This window comes from Hemiscyllium ocellatum, chromosome 2 (genome assembly GCF_020745735.1).
Source record: "Hemiscyllium ocellatum isolate sHemOce1 chromosome 2, sHemOce1.pat.X.cur, whole genome shotgun sequence".
Classification (NCBI taxonomy): Eukaryota; Metazoa; Chordata; class Chondrichthyes; order Orectolobiformes; family Hemiscylliidae; genus Hemiscyllium; species Hemiscyllium ocellatum.
This window is the reverse complement of record NC_083402.1, coordinates 150,154,928-150,177,968: the sequence shown is the minus strand read 5'-3', so window position 1 is coordinate 150,177,968 and position 23,041 is coordinate 150,154,928. Positions and strand designations below refer to the sequence as shown.

Below are 23,041 nucleotides of genomic sequence, written 5' to 3'. Positions count from 1 at the left end.
CTCAGAAAGCTTGTGATTTCAAATAAACCTGTTGGACTACAACCTGGTGACATGTGACTTCTGACCTTGTTCATCCCAGTCCAACACCGGCACCTCCACATCATGGTTTCCAATCCCTAACCACTCGTTTTCCAGCATAATTAGCAAACGGTGGTGATGGGATGATGAAAGACTTGGGTGGATGATGGTCTAAAATAAAAACAAACGTGTGACAAGTACAACTTCGGCAAGAATGAACCAGATACGGCAGTAGTTCATTCTCATTAGCTAGAAAAGCGAAGCATTCTATCAATCAGATAAAGGTGAAATTGCCTAGAAGCAGGGAAATAAATAATAGTGCATGCCAAATGACATCTTACATTACTTTCATATATTTCAACACATTTGGTGGCAAAAAAGCATCTTGTTGATATCATGCTTCAATTCAGATTTTAAGAGAGTGGATACTGAAGATCTAAAATAAAAACAGAAATTGCCTTTGAAACTCAGCAGGTGTGATGGTACCTGTGGGGAGAAAGCAGAGTTAATGTTTCACGTCCGGTGAGTCTTCATTAGAGTCTCGTATCTTATTGGCCAAAAGCATATTCAACATTTCAGTACTTGCCACTGAATATGATCAGAACATCCATCACTACCTTACAGCAGTTTTCAAATCTTCCAGTTCCTCTTGTTGAACCAGGTCCGTTTTGTTAATGATAATAAGATCACCAAGCGCGATCTGCCTAAATACAATATGATACTGATCAATCAACTCCAAAACAAATCAAGGCACTAACATTGTTAATGAAATCCAGAATATTCCACTGTTAGGTTATATATCTGGTCTGAGAAGTAGATGAAAAGTTGCCATCAATAAATTGTTGAAATATTTTATGCATGATACTGTACAAAATGTTTCCACTGGCAATATTTTAAAATTAAATACACTGCCAGCATACAATGATTCCTTAAAATAGTTTCATAACGTGACAACTGCAAATATGTTGCTGGTCAAAGCACAGCAGGCCAGGCAGCATCTCAGGAATAGAGAATTCGACGTTTCGAGGATAAGCCCTTCTACTCTCTCTCATTCCTGATGAAGGGCTTATGCTCGAAACGTCGAATTCTCTATTCCTGAGATGCTGCCTGGCCTGCTGTGCTTTGACCAGCAACACATTTGCAGCTGTGATCTCCAGCATCTGCAGACCTCATTTTTTACTCATAATGTGACAAATCATTTACTAAAATAATCTTGGTGTTAGTCTCTAAAGTGCTATTATTTGAGAAAGGAAATAAAATACCTGGCTGCTTCATTAACCAAACCTTTAGGTTTCTCTTCTGACAGATGCTGCAGGAAAAACAAAGTAACTTAATTAATCCCATGTACGGGTGGCATTGACTTGCTTTTCTTCATTATAGGAGACTATTATCAGCCAGAGCCTCTATCTTCAAAAAGCCTTCCTATAAACCTGGCTCTTGTGGTGCAGTGGTAGTGCTCTTACCTCTGAACCAGGAGGCTGCGTTCAAGTCCTACCTGCTCCAAAGGTGTGCAAGAAAATCTCTAAATAGTTTGTATAGAAAATATCTATAAACCAGTAGAATGAGCCACTTACTTTTCTCTTGGTGATTTTAACTGAAGGCTGGATGTGGGCTACCTAACTACAGTTTCAGCTGGGCAACTGAGCTGGGAAATCACAGAATCACACTCATTATGGTGCAAAACAGGCCATTTGGTCCATCTTATCTGCACTGGCTCTCTCACCATTTTGGCCTAATGCCAATCCCCAGCTTTTTGTCCATTCACTTGCACACTAGATGATTATTCAAATAGAAACAATGACCTCTTGAATACCTCAGTTGAACCTCTCTCTAGGATGTGTTTCACATCCTAACCACTCACTGTGTGAAAAAAAATTAATCATCTCCCATTTCCCTCTTCTGCAAAACACTTCAAATTTCTGCTCTCAAATCCTCACTTGAATGAGAAAGTTTCCCCAAATCATTCTGTCCAGACTGCTCATGATTTTGAAAACTTCTATCAAATCTCCATTTGGCTCTCTCCTCTCCTGGGAGAACAATCCAATCCCTCCAGTGTATCCTCGGAAATGACGTTTCTCATTCCTGAAACTATTCTTATAAACCTCTTGGTCAGTTTCTCCATCTCATTTGCCCCATAGTGTGGCACCCAGATATTTCACCAATATTCCATGTGAGGCTTAACTACTGTCCTATATTAGTTCAGTATAACTTTGCTCTTGTACTCAATAGCATTATAATGAAGCCCAGAATACAGTATACATTATTAACTGCTCTCTCTACCTGTCCTATGCACATTTACATCCAGGTCCCTCTACTCCTGCACCCCCTTAAGAATTGTATGCTATCTTTCCACTGAGATATATCACTTCACACTTATCTACATGAAAATTCAATTAGCACCAATCCTCCCAATCCACTAATTAGTCAATTCTTCTTGAAATACTACACTGTCCTCCTCCTCCTCCCAGTTTGGAATGCTCTCAGGTATTGTATCATCCGCAGTCTTTGAAAATGTCCTGTACATATAAAGATCTAGAGATATATAGGCATCAGAAAAAGCGAGGGTCCTATTACCAACTCTTAGGAAACTCCATCACTAACCTTCCTCCAGTGTGAAAAACACCTATTGGACATTACTCACTGTTTCTTGCCTCTCAGCCAATGTTGTAGTCACTTTGCTGAAAAGGCTCTTGTGGCACAGTGATAGTGTCACTATCTCTGGGTGAGGATGCCTGAGGTCAAGTCCCACCTGCTCCAAAGATGTGTAATAACATAATGTCATAGAGTTATACAGCATGGAGACAGACCCTTCAGCCCAACCTGTCCATGTCGACCAGTTATCCTAACCTAATCTAGTCCCATTTGCCAGCACTTGGCCCCATATCCCTCCAAACCATCCCTATTCATATACCCATCCAGAAGCCTGTTAAATGCTGCAAATGTACCAGCCTCCACCACTTCCTCTAACAGCTCATTCCATACACACGTCACCCTCTGCGTGAAAAAATTTCCCTTTAGGGCTTTTTATATCTTTCCCCTTCTCACCTTAAACCTATGCTCTCTAGTTGTGGACTCCCCTACCTTGGGGAAAAGACTTTGTCTATTCACCCTATCCATGCCCCTCATGATTTTATAAAACTCTACAAGATCACCCCTCAGCCTCCAATGCTCCAAGGAAAAAACCATTCCAGGCTATTCAGCCTCTCCCTATAGTTCAAACCCTCCAACCCCAGCAACAACCTCGTAAATCTTTTCTGAACCCTTTCAAGTTAAACAACATCTTCCCTAAAGTAGGGCAACCTACTTTAATGCTGTCAATGGGCAGCACAGTGGCACAGTGGTTAGCACTGCTGCCTCACAGCGCCAGAGACCCGGGTTCAATTTCCGACTCAGGCGACTGTGTGGAGTTTGCACATTCTCCCCATGTCTGCATGGGTTTCCTCCGGGTGCTCCGGTTTCCTCCCACAATCCAAAGATGTGCAGGTCAGGTGAATTGGCCATGCTAAATTGTCCGTAGTGTTAGGTAAGGGGTAAATGTAGGGGTATGGGTGGGTTGCGCTTCGGCGGGTCAGTGTGGACTTGTTGGGCCGAAGGGCCTGTTTCCACACTGTAAGTAATCTAAAAAAAACCAGAACAGAATGCAGCATTCCAAAAGTGGCCTAACTATGTCCTGTACAGCCTGAACATGACAACCCAATTCCTGTACTCAATATTTTGACCAATGAAGGCAAGTGTGCTAAACACCTTCTTCACCACCCTATCCACCTGTGACGCCACTTCCAAGGAGCTGTGCACCTGCACCCCTGGGTCTCTTGTTCGGGAACACTCCCCAGGGCCTGACCATTAGCTGCATAAGCCCTGCTGACTCTGAACAGGTTATTTAGACAACATCTGTATTCAGACTACTACTGTCCCTTTCATTCAATGAGCTGTGACATAATTCCACACAATGAAAGAGTGAGGACTTTAACACACTATGGAATGAAAGAACAGTGGTTCAAACTCTCAATTGTTCCTATTCTGAGCTTCTGAAGTGGATCACTCTGAAAAGCATTGCTTTCGGTGAGATCCTTTATCATAACAGGTACGATCAAAGGAAGAACCTCTAACCAGAGTAGTCTGCGAAAGGGTCACATTCAAAAAGATTAACACATCTTTCTCTTTCAAAAGCTGATTAAATGCTATAAATAGACCTTGATTAATGTTACTTCCTCCACACAGGATTCATCTTGTCTTTTTTATTTATTTATCTGCATTGCTGCATTTTCACTTTCAGTTGTCCAGCTACAAGGAGGCACAAGACGATACTGTGTGTTCTCCCAAAAAAGTAGGAAAAATAATGTGGTGAAGCTCCACAGGATGGTTCCAGAATTCCTAACTGCAAATTATTCAGCGAGCTCACACCTGGAACAATTCTTATCAATCACTTTTGTCCTGACTACATCAGTAACATGATCCATTGTAAAAGGAGGGAACAGGCAAAATCAATATGGTTATTTAAAAAAAAATTCAATTCCCACTTGAAAGCCTTTCCAGAAAAGAACTAATCCACTTTCATGATAATATGGAAAAGGAAACCTGTCATTAATTCTTTGCACGATTCCCAATTAAATAAAATTAAATTAAATTAATAAAAAAGAATGAACACAAAGATTTATCCCCAACAAGTACAAGCTCCAATGCAGAAAAAGATCTATAACCTCCTGCATCTTAAGTGAACTACCTCAGCAGTGCCAAGTGATGTGCCAAGCACAGGATAACTTTTATTTAACACACAAAAAAAAACAACAGAAGAAAGTGTGTTCCCATCTCTTTGCAGGTATTTGGAGAAAGTGAGGACTGCAGATGCTGGAGTACCAGAGTTGAAAAATGTGGTGTTGGAAAAACACAGCAGGCCAGGTAGCATCCGAGGAGCAGGAGAATCGATGTTTCGGGCATAAACCCTTCTTCAAGATTGAGGGGTGTGCCAAATGGGCGGAGAAGCAGACTCAGGCACTTGGCCTCTTTGCAGGTATTTGCCAATTTTGAGGACAATTAGGGATTACCAATACATGCTGATCTTACCGTTGGAGTGCGGGTTTGTGGTTCCTTGGGGGTGGAGTCGCGGGTGGATGGGATGGTGGGGAGGACATTTAGTATGCTTTCCTTTATTGGTCAGAGTGTTGAGTGCAGGAGGTCGTGTTGTGGCTGTGCAGGACATTGGTTGGGCCACTGTTGGAGTGTTGTGTGCGGTTCTGGTCTCCTTTCTGTTGGGAGGATGTTGCGGTGCTTGGGGGTATTCAGGGGAGATTTGGGGGGATTTTGCCAGGGTTGGAGCATTTGAGCTACCTGGAGGGGAGGGTTTGAATGGGCTGGGGCTGTTTTCCCTGGAGCGTCAGAGGCTGAGGGCTGACCTTAGAGGTTTGTAAAGTTGTGAGGGGCATGGATGGGATGAGTGGACAGGGTCTTTTCCCTGGGGTGGGGGTCTGGAACTGGAGAGCATGTGTTTGGTGTGGGAGGGGAAGGATATGGGGGAGACCTGGGGGGCAACGTTTTCACATGGAGGGTGATGCATGTGTGGAGTGAGCTGCCAGGGGAGGTGATGGAGGCTGGTGCAGTTGCAACATCGGGGGGCATCTGGATGGGTATATGGGTGAGAGAGGTTTGGAGGGATTTGGGCCAGGTGCTGGCAGGTGGGACTGGATTGGGATATCTGGTCGGTATGGACGGGTTGGACCGAAGTGTCTGTTTCCATGCTGTACATCTCTATGACTCTATGGGATGCTTACGTGCTAAGAATGAAGAACAAAAAAAGTTTAAAAAACGTTTTGGAATGTCTTTTGAATTTTGACCAAAGGTGGTGTTTGAAATTAGAAGTTCCAAAGTGGTGGCAAGGCAAAAAGTTAGAAAAAAAATATTTCCTTCGCATTTAAAATGAGATGGTGGCCTGCAGCATAAAACTGTAGAATCTTTGCAAAAGGCAACCATAACTCAGTCACAACTAATTCACAAATGCATTTCTCAAATATTTCGTTAATTTACCTTCTACGTGCAGATATAACATTATAACTGAAGCCACAAAAGATAAATCATTCAAGCAAGACGCTGACATTGTATTGCAAAACTATTCACATAGACACAGACCATTCAACCCAACAAGTTCCTGCTGGTAATATAGCTCCCACTAATACAGTGTGAGTCAGAAGCAAAATGGACAAACAGCTCTACTCCTTGACAGTAACAAAAGTCTCTCTGACTGGCAGCCAATGGAAAAGACATTTGTTAATAACTGAATTAAGGTATGAAAAAGCCACTGCAGATTCAAGGTATTAAATTTGCAAAAAGGAAATAGGAAGATTAACAAAACTTCTGGTGCAGCACCTATGTCAAAGGTGCTGTCCAATAGCAGTATTATTTCAGGATAAATATATTTAATTTGATAATTAAACAAAAAGGAAAATTCATAATGGAGGATACCTGCAAAAATAGCAAACTTGTGGAATACGGTTACGTAAATTATCTAACCAACACAGGAGAAAATTAGAAATTGTTCACGTTAGGCTAACATATTTTAGTAAGTGTAAGATTAGCAAACTACAAAGGTAGAAAGTTTTCACAGTCATTTGACCCTTGAATATAACCTCACTGACTTTCTATTATGTAGCAATTCTACTGATAATTCAAATCAAGACCATTTCCACCGTAAATAATCAAAATCAACTTGTACAATATCAATTCAGAAAATAAAAAACACCTTTCCCTGACCTTCTTCATATAATTCCCTGTTCATTAATTCCTTTCAATTGGATGTTGCCAAGACATTTAAGCCAAATTACAAAAGAATTGTTACTCTGGCCTAAATGCCGGGTCCTTGGAGTCAAAAAGCTGTCATTTGTACTTGTCCAATCATTTGATCATGATTAGGAAATTAATATTTTAGATGACTAGGTGACAATCCCATTTCCGTGATAGGCCCTGATTTCAATTATCAGTTCAGTTTCAATTTAACAGGCTGAGCACACAACAGCTCTCCCAGATTCAGCTGTGATGGACCCTGTCCGTGAGGCATGACACATTCCAATTGCTACCTATTTACTGAGGTGTCATCACTTGTAGTGACATCAAAACTATTTAAACGCTAAGTAACTGGCAGAGGTCAAGCATCAGGAGTTAGAGAGGTGGACAAGTTGCCAAATTTTCACTCCTAACGGAGAAGAGAACAAAAGCTCAGATATTTCAAGCCATAATTGAAATGCAGCAGCTTTCTGTAAATCTGTCAACTTGTCACTTTTTCAACCTGGGTTCTGCATTTTAAGAAATAACTTCATCTCGTCTACATGTGTATTTAACAATTGCTTTTCAAATCAATAAAGGGACTGTCAATGCGTCTTTGAAATATTTATTCTATAAAAAGACGTGACAGTACAGTCACCAATCAAAACAAATCTCCAGACTATTTCAGTGGATTTAACTGATGTCAAAGAGCCAAGTTAACAATGCAGTATTTACCCAAGGATTCAAAAAGACAAGTTCTTATGGGGTAGTAACTGGAACACAAATAGCAACACTGTCAAATATTCCAATTTCTTTCTTCCTACCCATCCACTCCCAACTCTTATTTTGTTCAATGTATTCACTCTCAAAAGTACTATTCCACAGTATAAACATCCCCACTTCATCCAAATGGACTTGCTTCATCTTCCATCACTTGGTGCCATACTTTCAGGAATCAAAAGTGGAAACCATGGCTCATTTTCACTGCCCACACCTGCCAGCTGTTAGTTTCCTGTGTAACTTGCTTGTCGATCTTATGACCAGCTTATAGGCTACGGAGCTTAGGGACATCAGCCAACAAATAGGGGGAAGGGGTGGAGGGTGGAGGGTGGTGATGGAGAGGGAGAGGGAGAGAGAGAGAGAGAGAGAGAGAGAGAGGGAGAGAGAGGGAGAGAGAGAGAGATGGGGAAGAAAATTGAAGGAAAAAAGGAAGTTGGAGGAAACTTGAGAACAGGAGGGGGAAAAATAAATCTTCAGCAGTGTGACTGCTGATCCTGTTGAAGTAACTCAGCAGAGAGAAGGATTATTACAGCAAGAATAATGACTGGACAGAACAGTTTTACAAAGCTATGAAAATGCAGCTAAAACCCTTCTTATATATCATCCACCCACAGGACACATCTGTAAAATAATGTGTACATCCAAAGAAAAATAAAGAAACTTTCATAGATGACAGTAGAACAAAATCCATGTTATTTACCTTCTATTAACCCGTGTGGCTGTGTGGCATAATGATGCACAATGGTCTGCATGTTATTACATTTTAAAGTAAATCTAAGTTTCCAAGACAAAGTTTTATATCCCCTTCAGTAACACAGGGCTCCCACTGTGGACTGCAGCATACACCCTGTTGATACCAGTCAGGGACAGGGTTATTGACCAGGCAAAGGCATCAGGTTTGGAACCTTTCTCACTACTCAGACACAAAGGTGATTGATAGGTGCAGCAATGGAGCAGTTACTAAGAAAGTATCAATGACATTATTTCACATTCATCAAGAAATGCTGCTGGACAACTGAACATATGTGAACATGCGAGGCTAACACACGATTGAGCCACTCTCCGTCTTTTAAAAGCAACAATTACTCCTAAAAGGAGCTGACCAGAAATGTGAATGCTGCAAGGAAGACGATTTAACAAGAAAATGGGACAGCAGCCCAAGTTTTGAAGATTCAGAGACCCAATGCAGAGGGTATTCACCAGAGAGGTGCATGCAAAGAGAGAGACAATGTTTCCAGGAGACCCTTGAAAGGGAATGACAACACAGTGTAAGGAATGAACATGCTCGGAGTTTCAATTGTATTTGGTACAGTCCCTTCTAACAATATAATCTGAAATCTAGCAGGGAACAGGTAATACCACTAGGTCATTGCCTCCCCATGATGTGCAATAGTTGACATGCACCAGTGAGTGATTTGGATGTGATAGTATTTTCATATCCCTGCTGCCTCTGTCCTTCTGTGTTGGAGTTTGTATGTTTGACAACTTCCTGGAGTTTAAGTTGGTATTTTCACTGCATGTGGAGATGAAGATTAATAGAAGCATTCAATTTAATGCTTTAATTGAGGCATTCAATTCATCCATCCCTTCTTAAAAATACGGTTCAAATCCACATTTCAATTCATTATCTTAAAAACAAGTTACAGGTTTCTCTAGACTTTAGAGATGTTAAGGGATGATCTCATGAACATCTTCAAGATATTAACAAGAAAATACGGAGTAGATAAAGATAAACTATTTCCACTGCCTGGGGATTCTAGAAATAGGGGCATAGTCTGCGAATGAGGGCCAAACTGTTCAGCAGAGATGTTAGGAAGCACGTCTACACACAAAGGGTGGGAGAAGTTTGGAACTCTCTTCCACACATGGCAGTGGATGCCAGATCAGTTGGTAATTTTAAATCTACCAAAGATAATCTTTTTGTTAAGCACAGGATTACAGGATATGGGTCAAAGGCAAGTATATGGAGTTAGGCAACATATCCTATTGAATGATGGAACAGACTGCAGAGGCTGAATGGCTTAAATCTGTTCCAATGTTTAATGGGAAGACTGCTATAAGAAGAGAGATTGATTCAACTGGGCCAGTATTCATGAGAGCTCAGGAGGATGACAGGGGATCTGAATGAAACCTAAGCAATTCTAACAGGGTTAGACTAACTAGAAGGAGAGAGGATATTTTTTATTGTTGGGTCACAATCTCAGAATACTGAGTAAGCCATTTAAGACTAAGATGAGGAAACATTTCTTTGTTCAGAGGGTGGAATCTGTGGAACTCACAAAAGGCTCTGGAAGCCAAGTCACTGAATATATTCAAGAAAGATATTGGTATATTTTTAGATATTAAAGACATCAGAGCATATGGAGAGAAAGCAGTGACATGGTGTGGAGATTGAGGATTAGTAATGATTATACTGAATGGTGGAACAGGCTCAAAGGGCTGGATGACCTATTCCTGCTCAATTTTTATTTTTCTGCGTTTCGCAAACCATACTCTGGTTTACATCAGCTAACTCAGCACAGACCAGTCATTAAATATTGGACCTTAGTTGAGTTAATCAAAAGAGGACTTTTCATCAGGAGCTATACACTGGACTTTCCTATCAGCAGAGAAACAATATTTTGGAAACATTGAGTGAGACACTGACATGTCTGCAATCTTTGAACAAAAAGAAAACAATGGTTTGGAGCAAAATATGTATGTGGCTTTTAATTTCCCAGAGCCCATAAAATTCACATTATTTTAAAAAAAAGGTTTATTACCTGCATTCCATATTTTGCATCAACAACAGAGATAATACCTACAACGGTAGAGAAGAAATATTTAAATTATTTTCATGCGAGTATTTGATGATCCATTTATTTAATTGGAAATTTGTTGCATTGTGTAAGAGGAACATTTCATCAAACATATAAAATCCTGATGGGACTGGACTGGTTGGATGCAGGAACAATGTTCCCAATGTTGGGGAAATCCAGAATGAGGGGTCACAGTCTAAGAATAACGGGTAAGCCATTCAGGATTGAGATGGGGAAGAATTTCTTCACTCAGAGAGTTGTGAACCTGTGGAATTCCCTCCCCCACAGGAAGCTGTTGGGGCCAGTTCATTAGATATATTCAAGAGGGAGCTGGTTACTGAGATTGCATGATCAGCCACGATCACACCGAATGATGGTGCAGACTCAAACGGGCCGATCTTCTATGTTTCTATCAGTATAATCTCTGAACCTCTTCAGAATAACACTATTTTCCAGTCCCCAGATAACAGGAACAATGTTTCCTGTTACAATGCATTTTTCAAAGTATTCTGGCTATAAAGCAAAGTTATATCATTGCATCTTAAATCATATCCCAGATCACTCCACTGGCACTTTCAACCCTACATCAAAAATTTTCAGCTGATACTATACTGCAGTATGCAAGGAGTGTCATTTTGTCACAAGTGCCACGTTCCAGATGAAACAACAAAGCAAAATCCTCCAAAGTGGATATAAAAGATCCCAGGGTGCTAATCCAGGAAATCAGGAGAATTTTTAAAATCTTGGTATCTTAAAATAAACTATCGCTCGTCCATCTCATTGTTGTTTGTACGACAATCAGTTGCTGCATTTGACCTGCAATAGTTAGTGACGTGGAAGTGATCCTGTTCTCACACACCTGCTGCCTCTGCCCTTCCCTGTGTTGGAGGTTATGGGTTTGAGATGCTGTCAAATAATTTTTGAGTGCATATTTGTAACACATTCTGAGGAGAGTGCACACAGCAGACCTGCCTATTGGGATGGCAGTGTTTAAGACAAAGGACAGTTTGAAATCCAGGCGATTTCTCTATGCTCTTTACTTTTCAACACTATCACAGCTGTACCCATCCAGGTCAGTAAAGAACATTCCACTGGACTCTTGACTTGCACCTTGCCACCACCTCTTCCGTTTCCTTTACTTTCTCTAAATCTTCAGAATGCTTGTCCAATGCCTGGATGAGTAGGAATTTCATCCAAATAAAACTCACAAAATCCGGGCATCTCCATTTATTGCCTATCCCTAAATGCCCAGAGGGCAGTTAAGAGTCAACCACATTGCTGTGGGTCTGGAGTCATGTGTAGGCCAGACCAGGTAAGGATGGCAGTTTCCTTCCCTAAAGGACATTAGTAAACCAAATGGGTTTTTCCAACAATCAACAATGGATCCATGGTCATCACTTGAGCCTTCATTCCAGACTCGTCACTGAATTCAAATTTCACCATCTGCCAGTGTAGGATTTGAACCCAGATCCCCAGAATATTAGTTGAATTTCTGGATTAATAGTCTAGCGATAATAGCACTGGGTCATATATGTTAGAATCACTTTTTGCTCAAATAATATCACTAGCAGAACTATCTGCAGAATTCTGCAACATTAAGAAACAATTAGCATTATGAATATTGTTTAAGATAGGCAAATCAATGATAATGCTTAGAGCTTTAGAAATCTATTCCAATGCCACTGTAGGTGAACGATGAATTACAGAATGGCAATCAAAAGAATGTGCATGGAATGGACTCACTCTCCCTTATAAATAGATTTAACTATTTATTTATTGAAGCTTTTTACAGCCTTCCCTACTTGTGTTGAAAACTTCAGAATATTTCAGTTTTATTACAAGAAATGAATATAAAAATCATTTAAAATCCTACCATCAAGATAAACGTCACTCCCTAATTCTGCATCAACCCAAAACATGGTGGAAACAGCACCTGTGGGGACAAAAAGGGACTCAATGACAACAAAATGTTACTCCTTTAATTATAAAAATGCAGCCACGTTGTAACGAGATGGTTCCAGATTAGATCAATGATTACTTTATTCTTTTTCATCTCATTTCTCATTTTGAAAGTTATTCTATTTCTGCTCATGTAACTCAACCAATGAATTCACAGGCACACAACTCTCGCTGTCCTTTCAGTTTTCTTTCTCTCCAAGACATTAAATACCTGATCCCTTTCCGGAACAGGGATCGCGGAACAAAAACTCTGCTCTCTGCAAGAAGGACCCAACTCGAGGCAGCGGTTGGAAAGTGAGCCAAACAGAAAAGTAAGAGGATCCCATCCCTGCTTAGTGTCAGTGAGACACCACGTCAATCATTTTACAAACTGTTTTACAGTCAACTGTTCACCTTCTAGATTTGCAATCCTCTGCACCAGCAGCAACAGAGCCCTGTAAAATTATCCTGATTATATACAAACACAATTACTTTTGGGAGGAATACAGAAAATTGAAGAACCACATTCAGTATGGAGGGATTGTCTTAGACAAGCAACGGCTAAACAGGTTGGGACTCTACTGAGTAAAAAATTAGGTCTGCAGATGCTGGAGATCACAGCTGCAAATGTGTTGCTGGTCAAAGCACAGCAGGCCAGGCAGCATCTCAGGAATAGGGAATTCGACGTTTCCAGCATAAGCCCTTGACTGGAGTTTAGAAGAATGAGAGATGATCTCATTGAAACATACAGGATTCTTAAAGGGATTGACAGGGTAAACACAGAGAGTTTCATAGGAGAGTCTAGGAACAGAGGGCATAGTTTCAGAATAAAGGCACATTGATTTAAGACTGAGTTGTGGAGGAGTTTCTTCTCTTGTTGGAACTCATTGCCACAGAGAGCTGTGGGGACATAGTCCGTGTGTACATTCAAGACTGGGGATAGATACATTTTTCAACAGTCGGACAATCAAGGGTCATGGAGAAAATGAAGGAAAGTTGACATGAGGAACGTCAGATCAGCCATGATCCTATGAAGTGGCAGAGTAGGTAAATCAAACAGGGCAGGACTTATACAATGAATGGTGGAGCCTTCAGTAGTGGTGTAGAATAGAGACCTGGGGTGGAGGGGTGATCTATATAATTCTTTGAAGTTTGCGTCACATGTAGACGGAGTGGTTAAGGTATTTAGCATGCTTGCCTTCATTGCTCAAACTTTTTGGGAATAGGAGTTCAGAAGTCATGTTGAGGTTGCACAGATGTTGGTGAGGCCACTCCTGCAGTACTGTGTCCAGTCCTGGTCACTCTGTTATATTATTAAGGTTATTATTAAGCTGGAGAGGATTCAGAAAAGGTTTACCAGGAATGAAAGATTTGAGTTATAGGGAGAGGCTGGATAGGCTGAGACTTTTTCACTGGAGGTTGAGAAGTGACATTATAGAGGTTTACAAAATTATGAGGGATATACAGAAGGTGAATTTCAGGTGTCTCTTACGTACAGTGGGGAATTTCAATACCAAGGGGTGGGGGGAGGTGGGGGCATACAGTTAAGGTGAGAGGAGAAAGATTTTAAAAAGATACAAGAGCAACTTTTTAACATGGAGGTTGGCTCACGTGTGAAATTAACTTCCAGAGGAAGTGGTGGATGTAGGTACAGTTGCAATATTTAAAAAGGTATTTGGATAAGTTGATGAATAGGAAAGGTTTGGAGGGATATGGGCCAAGCTCAGGCAGGTGGGAACCAGTTTAGTTGGGACTGTAGTCAGTGTGGACTAGTTGGACCAAACAGTCCATTTCCATACTGTATGACTCAATGACAATAACTCCAAACGTAAAGGCCTTGCACACAGTTTTACAAACGTTTTGAGAACAATCAATAAAATTATCTTCCCTTCATTCGAATATCCAGTTCTTATAAATTTCATTGAAACATCTGCTTGATGCTTCAGTTGACAGAGTCCCATTGATACTCAACATTAACCTGCTCCATTAACTATAAATGTCCACACATCAATTCAAAAAAAAAAGAGAGTGGATTAAAGTGATCAGTATTTTAGTTAGCGGACTTCAGAACTGTCAGCCACCTTTAGAGCCAGAACACAGCAGTAACCACTTCTTAAACATTCATTTTAATAATTCCTTTTAAACTCAATGATGTGCTTCATACTGGCAAGCACACTGCTGTTTGAAATTTCAAATTTCCATCTCAGTATTCAAACCGGTAAAGAGGTGTCTCAAACGAAGTGATCAAACTTGGACCTCTGTTGCTTTGTTCAGAGCAAACAGCAGAAAACGACCAAAGAATTCAAGGTCAACATCACTTGCAAAAGACATTGTGACAAGTTTCCACACACACACACACACACACACACACACACGCCCCTCCCCTAACTGAAATGAGCAAATGACGGCAATATATTAAAAAAGCTCTAAAACTCAATGTCAGGAAATAAGAAGTGAAGACTTTTGGATTATAAAATTAAATGGGCTACATGAAGACCAAAAGAATTATACAAGCTTTCAAAAAAAATGCCATTAAAAATCACAATTTTCTGACATGTCCTGAGGTGACAGCTGTTGGTAAACCGCAAATGATAAAAAAAAAGTATTTTTGTTTTTTGAAGAATAATGACATGCCTGGCTGACAAAATCAAATACTTGAGGGAAATAAAACACTGATAACTGAACTCATTTTATCAATGTCCAAACCTGTCTACCTGAACTGACAAGATACTGACCTGCAATATCATTCCCTGTTGGCAATGGAAGATCTGCCAGTTTTTTACAATGCTTGCTCATCCGAGATAAAACATAACCCAAAACTCTAATGACTTCCTGATCTGTATTGATTTATTTCCCCAAGCTTAATAGTTTTCCTACTTTGTGAAATGGAATTGGTAAGCTACAGGATTCAAATCAATGTGCTTTACTTTAACAGAATGTCCCACAGCACAGCAATTACTCTCAGAATTCTTTTCTTGCCAAGTTTTCCATGAGGAATAACCAAGGTAGCAATAAAAATCTCAAAGTACACTTATGATTTAAAAACAAACTTGGCGTTTCCTTTACCAGAATTAATTTCCATCCTCCACTTATGATTTCACGAGTTATAGACCAAAATTTTTAAAATGTTCTCTCCGTTCTCCAAAAGTAAAAAGTTCTAGTTTCAGGTTTGAAGCAATGACAGGCTATTACAGAGGGTGGCATCAGTGTTGGGACAGGATGTAACAAAAAGCAGCACAGTTTAAGCTTTGGAAAATTTGATATATCTCCTCATTACAGTTGTTTCCAGTTGGAATTAAAAAACCGTCTTGGTTAGAACTTAAGACCATAAGACATAGGAGCAGAAATTAGGCCATTCAGCCCATCAAATTTGCTGTGCCATCCAATCATGGCTGATAAGTTTCCCAACCCCATTCTCCTGCTTTTTCCCTGTAACCTTTGGATCCCATCAATACTCAAGAACCCATAGATTCCCCACTCTCTGGCTGTCGAAGTTTCTCCTTATCTCCATTCTAGAAGGTCTTCTCTTTACTCTGAAGACTGTGCCCTCCTAACAATGAAAACATTTTTCTAACATCTTCTCTGTCCAAGCCATTAAATATTCTGTCTGTTCCAATTAGATTTACCCCATATCCTTCTAAATTCCATCGTATGGACTCAGAGTCTGCAAACATTCCTCATGTGTTAAGCTTTCAATTTCTGGGACAATTCTCATGACCAAAAGGATGCCTTCTTGAAGGTGTTCACTGTCCAATCTGATAGTTGTTATTAAGCTGTTATTACTCAATAGAGTTGCAGATCCAAGGTGCAGAGAATCTGTGACTCTTGGCCGTGTTGTGCCCAATGTCACTGTCAGACTGCAGCAGCCAACAGTCACTCTCAGAGCATTATATCAATGTGCGATGTTGGGCAGTGCCCATCTGCCCTGGGAGCATCAGCCAGAGATGTCATCATCTCAGAGGAGCATTCATCAGGAAATAAGGCAGGCCTTAAACATGCAGCATTGCAGCCCCATACAAGGTCTGCCACACAGCTCCAACCAAGTGGATAGCTACAAGACCTGCTGAGCTTTTCAATTATCCCCTTAATCTTTTGTTCAGATCAGAAGATGCTCTGATTTTCCCAGTAGTACACAGCATTTTTATACATTTCATGTTATAATAATCGCACATGTGGTCACTTCCCCCTTCTTTTATGCATCCAATATTGTGAAACACCTAATCAATGATAGACACTCCTAAAGACAGCCTGAAGTTCCACATGATCTCATGATGTTTAACACACATTAGTTACTGGTTATACTCCTTCCAGGTTTGCTTATCTCGACAGGCCGACTGCATTCTATTATCCATTGTATTCATTGATATCCCGATCAAATTCGGTTACCCATTCTACATTTAGCACTGTCCTCATTATAAGAGATACAAAAGGAAGTTGGTCCTTACTAGCTGTTATGAGATTCATAGTTTTAGTTCTACTATAAAGTCAGTTAAAATCTCATATCTACCCCTACTGTTAGCATTCTTTAGCTAATGAGTTGTGAGCAATTTGTTTCTTACTGAGTGTGGACCATCTTTATCCTCATGTATCTCAGGCCACATCATGTGGAAAAACAATGACTGCAGATGCTGGATACCAGATTCTGGATCAGTGGTGCTGGAACAGCACAGCAGTTCAGGCAGCATCCAACGAGCAGCAAAATCGACATTTCGGGCAAAAGCCCTTCATCAAGAATAAAAAATGAAGGGCTTTTGCCCGAAACATCAATTTCACTGCTCGTTGGATGCTGCCTGAACTGCTGTGCTCTTCCAGCACCACTGATCCAGAATCAGGCCACATCATGTCTACTCGCCTTCTGTGCGTTTGGTTCATTTCTTCACTTTAATGATAAGGAAGCTGCTTCACTGGCGGAGATGGGTTAGCTTTCATATTTTTACTTGAATCTTTTCCACTAATGCTTTGGGTGATTTTTGTATTCTGCATATATGTATATCTAGTGGTACAATAATCTATGATTATCTGAAGAGTCTTTAACTAGAACTAATTACTGTGACATGTCTTTATCTGTTGTTTTTGCAGCTGCATCCTGAGCTATACTGATCACATCCTGTCTTCTGAGAAAAGAATTACTGCTGTTGCCCGGACTAACTCTTTCCACCTAATGAAATAACCTCATTTTCACTGATAACACTGAAACTCAAATACATTCACAGTTTGAAGAACTTGTTTGATCTCTTAAACTTTTACAAACCACAATCCCTTGAATTCATCTGTGATTGATATTGTGGGAGCTTGCTTTTCCCTTCAATGCTTGTTACAATTTTCAAGCTGTCTGTCCTTGGACATTTCTTATCAAACTGTCTCTAATAGACTTCTTGCAGCTGCTACTTTGCAGAACTCCCTTTCACCTTGGAATAGCACCTGCTCAAGAGTACCATTGGGTCAACTCACGATCTCACTTAAATGCTGAATCAGACTTTTAATTCTGTTTAACCACTGCCAACCAAAGTTATGGGCAGCCCTTACCACATGAGAATCCAATTATCCCTCAGAACTCTCTGACTCTGAATAAGACATTCCTGGTGAAGGGCTTATGCCAGAAACGTCAACCTTCCTGCTCCTTGGATGCTACCTGACCTGCTGTGCTTTTCCAGCGACACACCTTTTGACTCTGATCTCCAGCTGTAAATCGGAAACAAAAACAGAAGTTGCTGGAAAAGCTCAGCAGGTCTGACAGCATCTGTGGAGAGAAATCAAAGTTAACGCTTCGGGTCAGACAGGTGGATGTGCCACACTGCCCGCTTCTCCTGATCACACTTTGTTTTTGGTTCTTTCTCAGGACGTGGGCATCACTTGCTAGGCCTGCATTTCGAGCCCCTTCCTAACTGCCCCCGGGAAGATGAAGGGGAGTTGATTTCTCGTGCGGCTGTGGTTCATGGAACTTCAAAACGCTGTCAGTGAGGACCACAGTGATGACCCAGTGACAGTGCAGGAACAACTATGCAGCTCCAAGACAAATCCCATTTGGTGGTTTTATACGGAACATGCACAAGGTGGTGTTCCCAGCTACAGGTAGATCTTCTACCTTGAAAATCGGTGATTGCGTTTTTATACAAACCTGCGTTATACATAAACCATGCTTTTGAAACAGAACTTAAGCGTTGGCAATGTAATCACATTACAACCAACAAACATTTTAAAAGGTCGCAATTTAGAAACAGTGACCCCAATTTGTCAATCGCATTACAGCGAATCGCATTAACATAACCCACTTTATAGCGGAACGATCTGCGTTTGCTGTCCTGTATGCAGTGAGTGAGGGTAACACGTTTGGGAGATGCTGTTGAAGGTGATTGAGTACATCTTGTAAACGGTACATGGTACAGTCACAGTGTGTCAGGGGTGGAGGGAGTAAATGTAAAAGGTAGTGACTGAGCTGCAAATTGAACAGGTTGCTTGGCTCAGGGTGACTTTAAATTTCTTGAGTGCAGTAGGGGTTGCCCCCATCCAGGTAAATGGGGTATATTCCTTCACACTCTCAACTTGTGCTTTGTAGATGGTAGACAGGGGAGTCAGGAAGTGATTTGCATTGCAGTTCAGACTCTGTTCAATGGTAAACTTCAGGATCTTGATAGGGGCAGAATTCATCAATGATAATGTCATTAAATGTCAGGGGTCAATGGTTAAAGTCTATTTGTTGCAGATATTCATTGACACCAGCCAATGTTGCCACTTATCAGCCAAAGTTCTGATGTTATCCAGACCTTGCAGCTTCATGGATGATGTTGAACATTGTACTGTCAGCAAACATCTCCACTTGTGACCTCATGATAGGGTGGGGGCAGGGGCAGGGGGGGCAAGATGACCACCACAGAAACCTCTCCATTACAATAATGGGGCAGCCAGCCATGGGGAAAATTAGTTCGTGTCTGAACTCGACATGAGTGAGATTTGGAAGATAGCGGAAAGTACGAGTTCCAAATTATTATTCTGGAAAGGAAGAAAAGCTTTGCAGCAAAATGAAATTCAGGTGTCATTGTTTAAAGAAGAAAACATGTGAAAATACATGACATCTGCATGGTCCAACTGACTCCGGATTGGTACCTACCTGAGAGTGTTAGGGAGTGTTACTGGGATGATCTCCTTTGCCCATAGTTACACTGGTTGCAAAAACAGCACAAACCAGGATATTTTCATAACTTTCACAACTACAGTTAAGTAAATATGACGTGAAGACTGACATAAAACTGGCGCTGTTAAAGTGATTAAAATAAAATTAATTCAGCTGGAATTTGGGATTTTTCTCAGTATTGTTCAGCACTGCAGTCACCTCACAACACATAACATCCAGCCATGCCTTCCAGTACAGTAAAGTCAGTTATAATCACGCTCCTGAAAAGTCCAAGTTTTAAATGAAACAACTTTTAGTGAATCAGATATTTTGGTTAAAACCAACATAAAGGTAATAGTTAGGTTCTGTCAAAACTTTCTGATCAGAAAGGCATTAAGGCATTATATGGTGAAGTGTTTTGCATTGGATTAGCAAATTTTAAAAGTGAAATGTAGTGACTTTTTATTAGTCTCCTACTCATCAACAATCCCTAATTCCAAACCTCCCACTTACCAGATATTCTGCTCCCTCTTTCCTGCTGTTACCATCCATAATCTCTGCCACCTCTCAACTCTCGCTCTCACTGCCTACCATCCAGGTTCATGGCATCGGCCACTCCATGGACATCTCTCTCAGTGCTGACCTTCCGACCTTCCCTCATCCTCCCTCCTCCTGAATCTTCCTCACTGAACCTCTCACTCAAATTTCTACTGACCCTCGGTGTGTGAGGGGGCAGTGGGGGTGAGCAGATAAAAGCAGAAGGAACAGCAGCAAGGTCATGCAGGAGGCAAAGTGTGAACTACAGGGTGGTCAGTGAAAATAAAACACAACAGCAATTTATTGTCACGTGTATTTTTACAAGAAAAATACAGTGAAAAGTTTTATAAGTCACCATACCACAGCGCCTAAATTAATGACAGAAGTCATAAATAAGAGGAAAGATAAAAGTCAAAGTTCATCACAGTTCAATTAACGGCTCCTTGGCTTTGGGGTATGCTGGAAAACTGGAATGAGACCTCCACACTGGACCAGACCTCCAGACCGGGAGACCGTCCTACCAGACACCAGCCCTTTACCGTTGTTCCAGGCCAATAGAAGCCACCTCATCAATGGACCTGGGCTGGGAGAAGATGCTTTCAGCCAAAGTCATTAAAAGAAGGTATGGTACCATTATAAATGGAAACATTAAAACAAGCAGAGAAAGAAAGTAGAAAGTAAAGCGGACAGCGTAGACAGGCTCCTGGTCTGAAGAGCCCACATGGTATATTGCTACTCCGTCGCCATCTTGGATAAAGTGAAGAGGTCTGGGAGTGAGCAAGGTCGATTGGCTCTCACGACCCCTCACCAAACCAACAAAAAACGAAACTCAAGACAATAAACAAGAATACATATAACCAATGTTAAAGTGAAACCAAGTAAAACAAGGCAATTTAAAATGAGGAGAAAGTGAGGACTGCAGATGCTGGAGATCAAAGTTAAGAGTGTGGTGCTGGAAAAGCACAGCAGGTCAGGCAGCATCCGAGGAGCAGGAGAATGACATCTTGAGGGGCAGAAGTGGCTGCGATGTCAGTAATTGCAGGATGGAATGGGCTCCTCAGACGCTGCCTGACTTGCTGTGCTTTTCCAGTATCACACACTCGACAATTTAAAATGGGGACTTGGTGTAGAATATTTTACATTCATCAATTTGGTGACAAATGCATTCCATGCAGCCTGCATTTATGACAACACTACCGTCTATTTTTTTTCAGCTAGAAGTTCTTTTGAACGGATGTGAGCAAAACTCAGATAACATTTGACAATTAGGTAAATGAAATATAGATGCTAAATCCACATAAAAAAAATACTGCAGTCACATGACAAAGCATTTAATTTGTCCAACCATGTAAATGTGGGAATAAATTAATGGCCATGATTCCAAACAAAGATGTGTGAACTGAATCAGCTGATAGCTTTTATATTCTTGTTGAATTGCACCATTACCTGGATCAGCCAATCCTGTAGTTTCCAGGAGAATATAGTCAAACTTGCCCTTTTTCTGCATGAGGTTTTCAATTGCTTTCAAACCATTGTCCCTGAGTAGAATAATAGATGTTGAAAAACACTCACTACTGATCACAATTCTTCAAACACTTGCACATATTAGAATTGTTTGTCAATAATATTTATAAATAAATCTAAACAAAAACACAAGTAATGTTAAATAACTGCAAGTGAATGCTGTTTTGTTTCCCAAACTCATTTGATATAAAACATTCGTCCCAACTTCTAAATGCTACCCCCCTGATGTAAACTGGATGAGTGGGCTGTTAAATTGGCTGTCAGTCCCTTGACAGACTCAGTTTGCTTTAAACATGTCCCCATTTTAATTTGCTCTTTTCAGCAGGCAAGCAGAACGTATTCAGGAAGGAAATGGGGTCCTGTTTTAAATGCGCAGATCAAGTCAAATACTTCTGGGAGGGAGGTAATCCAATGTGAGAAAGAGACCTTACCAGCCTCTATGTTCATAACGTGTCCATGTTCCTTAATTCATTGTACAATCTCCCACAACACTCCAAGCTCCCAGTTAATATCTTAGAAGCATACAACACAAATGCAGACTGTGCAGGCCACTATATCTCTGTTCATTTCTTAGTAGAGCTGTCCACTTAGTTCCACTTTCACACGCCTTTCATAAAACCCTGTATATTTTTCTCTCTGTTCTATAACTCATTAATTCCCTTTTGAAAGTCATTATCAAATCTACATCCACCATCCCTTCAGATGGACCACAACACTGCAATGGACAAAAAGACCATCCATATCATCTATGGTTCCTTTGCTAACCACCTTGAACTTGACTCCTTTGGTTACTAAACCAACAACAGTATCACTTTGCTTAATTAAAGCCCTCTGAACTAACGATCTGAGGCTCATTAATTGTGTCTGCATGATGTGGGAGCTGGTGGACCCCGTTGTGGTTCATAGTGACCACATCTGTCAATCCTTGAGGAACTCCCGGCTCAGAGTTGATGAACTGGAATCTGAGCGTCAAACACAGTGATACATCAGGGAGGGGCAGAGTTACTTGAATGCTGTGTTTCAGGAGACAGTCACACCCCTTAGATTAATTACCTCAAATTCAGTCAGTGGTCAGAGGACAGGAGGGTGTGACTACAAGCGAGGCAGGTAGAGGGATCCCGGAAGAACAGCTGAAGGAGTCTCAGCCCTTGAGCCTATCCAACAGGTTTGAGATTCTTGATCCCTGTGGATGAGAGTGGGGACTGTAGGGAGGATGAGCACACTGATCATACCACCATGGTACAGGGAGCCATTCAAGAGGGGGCTGAAAAGAGAAATGTAGTTGTAATCGGGGAAATGTAGTTATTCAGGGGAATCTGGAGTGGGAGGGGTTGGATCCAATTGTCATGGTCCACATAGGTACCAATGACATAGGCAGAGAGATGGAAGAGGTTGTACTGAAGGAACATGAGCAGTTAGAGGTTAAACTAAAAGGCTGAAGCACAAAGGTACTAATCACTGGGTTGCTATCTGAGCCACAAGCTAATTGGCACAGGATCAACAAGATTAAAGAGGTAAACGACTGGCTCAAAGACTGGTATGGGAGAAACAGGTTTGAGTTCATGGGACATTGGCCCCAGTA

General features: G+C 41.0%; 1 protein-coding gene across 4 annotated transcripts in view; it reads right to left on the bottom strand.

The window, feature by feature from the left end:
* Positions 1–23,041, bottom strand: part of cbwd (COBW domain containing) — an 83,950-nt gene that overhangs the window by 47,437 nt on the left and 13,472 nt on the right. For all 4 annotated transcript variants that reach the window (XM_060841231.1, XM_060841224.1, XM_060841247.1 and 1 more), the window contains exons 6-10: positions 21,382–21,473; positions 12,223–12,282; positions 10,314–10,351; positions 1,281–1,327; positions 636–722 (exon numbers count right to left, since the gene is read on the bottom strand). In XM_060841231.1, the coding sequence (XP_060697214.1) occupies positions 636–722; positions 1,281–1,327; positions 10,314–10,351; positions 12,223–12,282; positions 21,382–21,473 (324 nt within the window). The remainder of the gene's footprint in view (positions 1–635; positions 723–1,280; positions 1,328–10,313; positions 10,352–12,222; positions 12,283–21,381; positions 21,474–23,041) is intronic.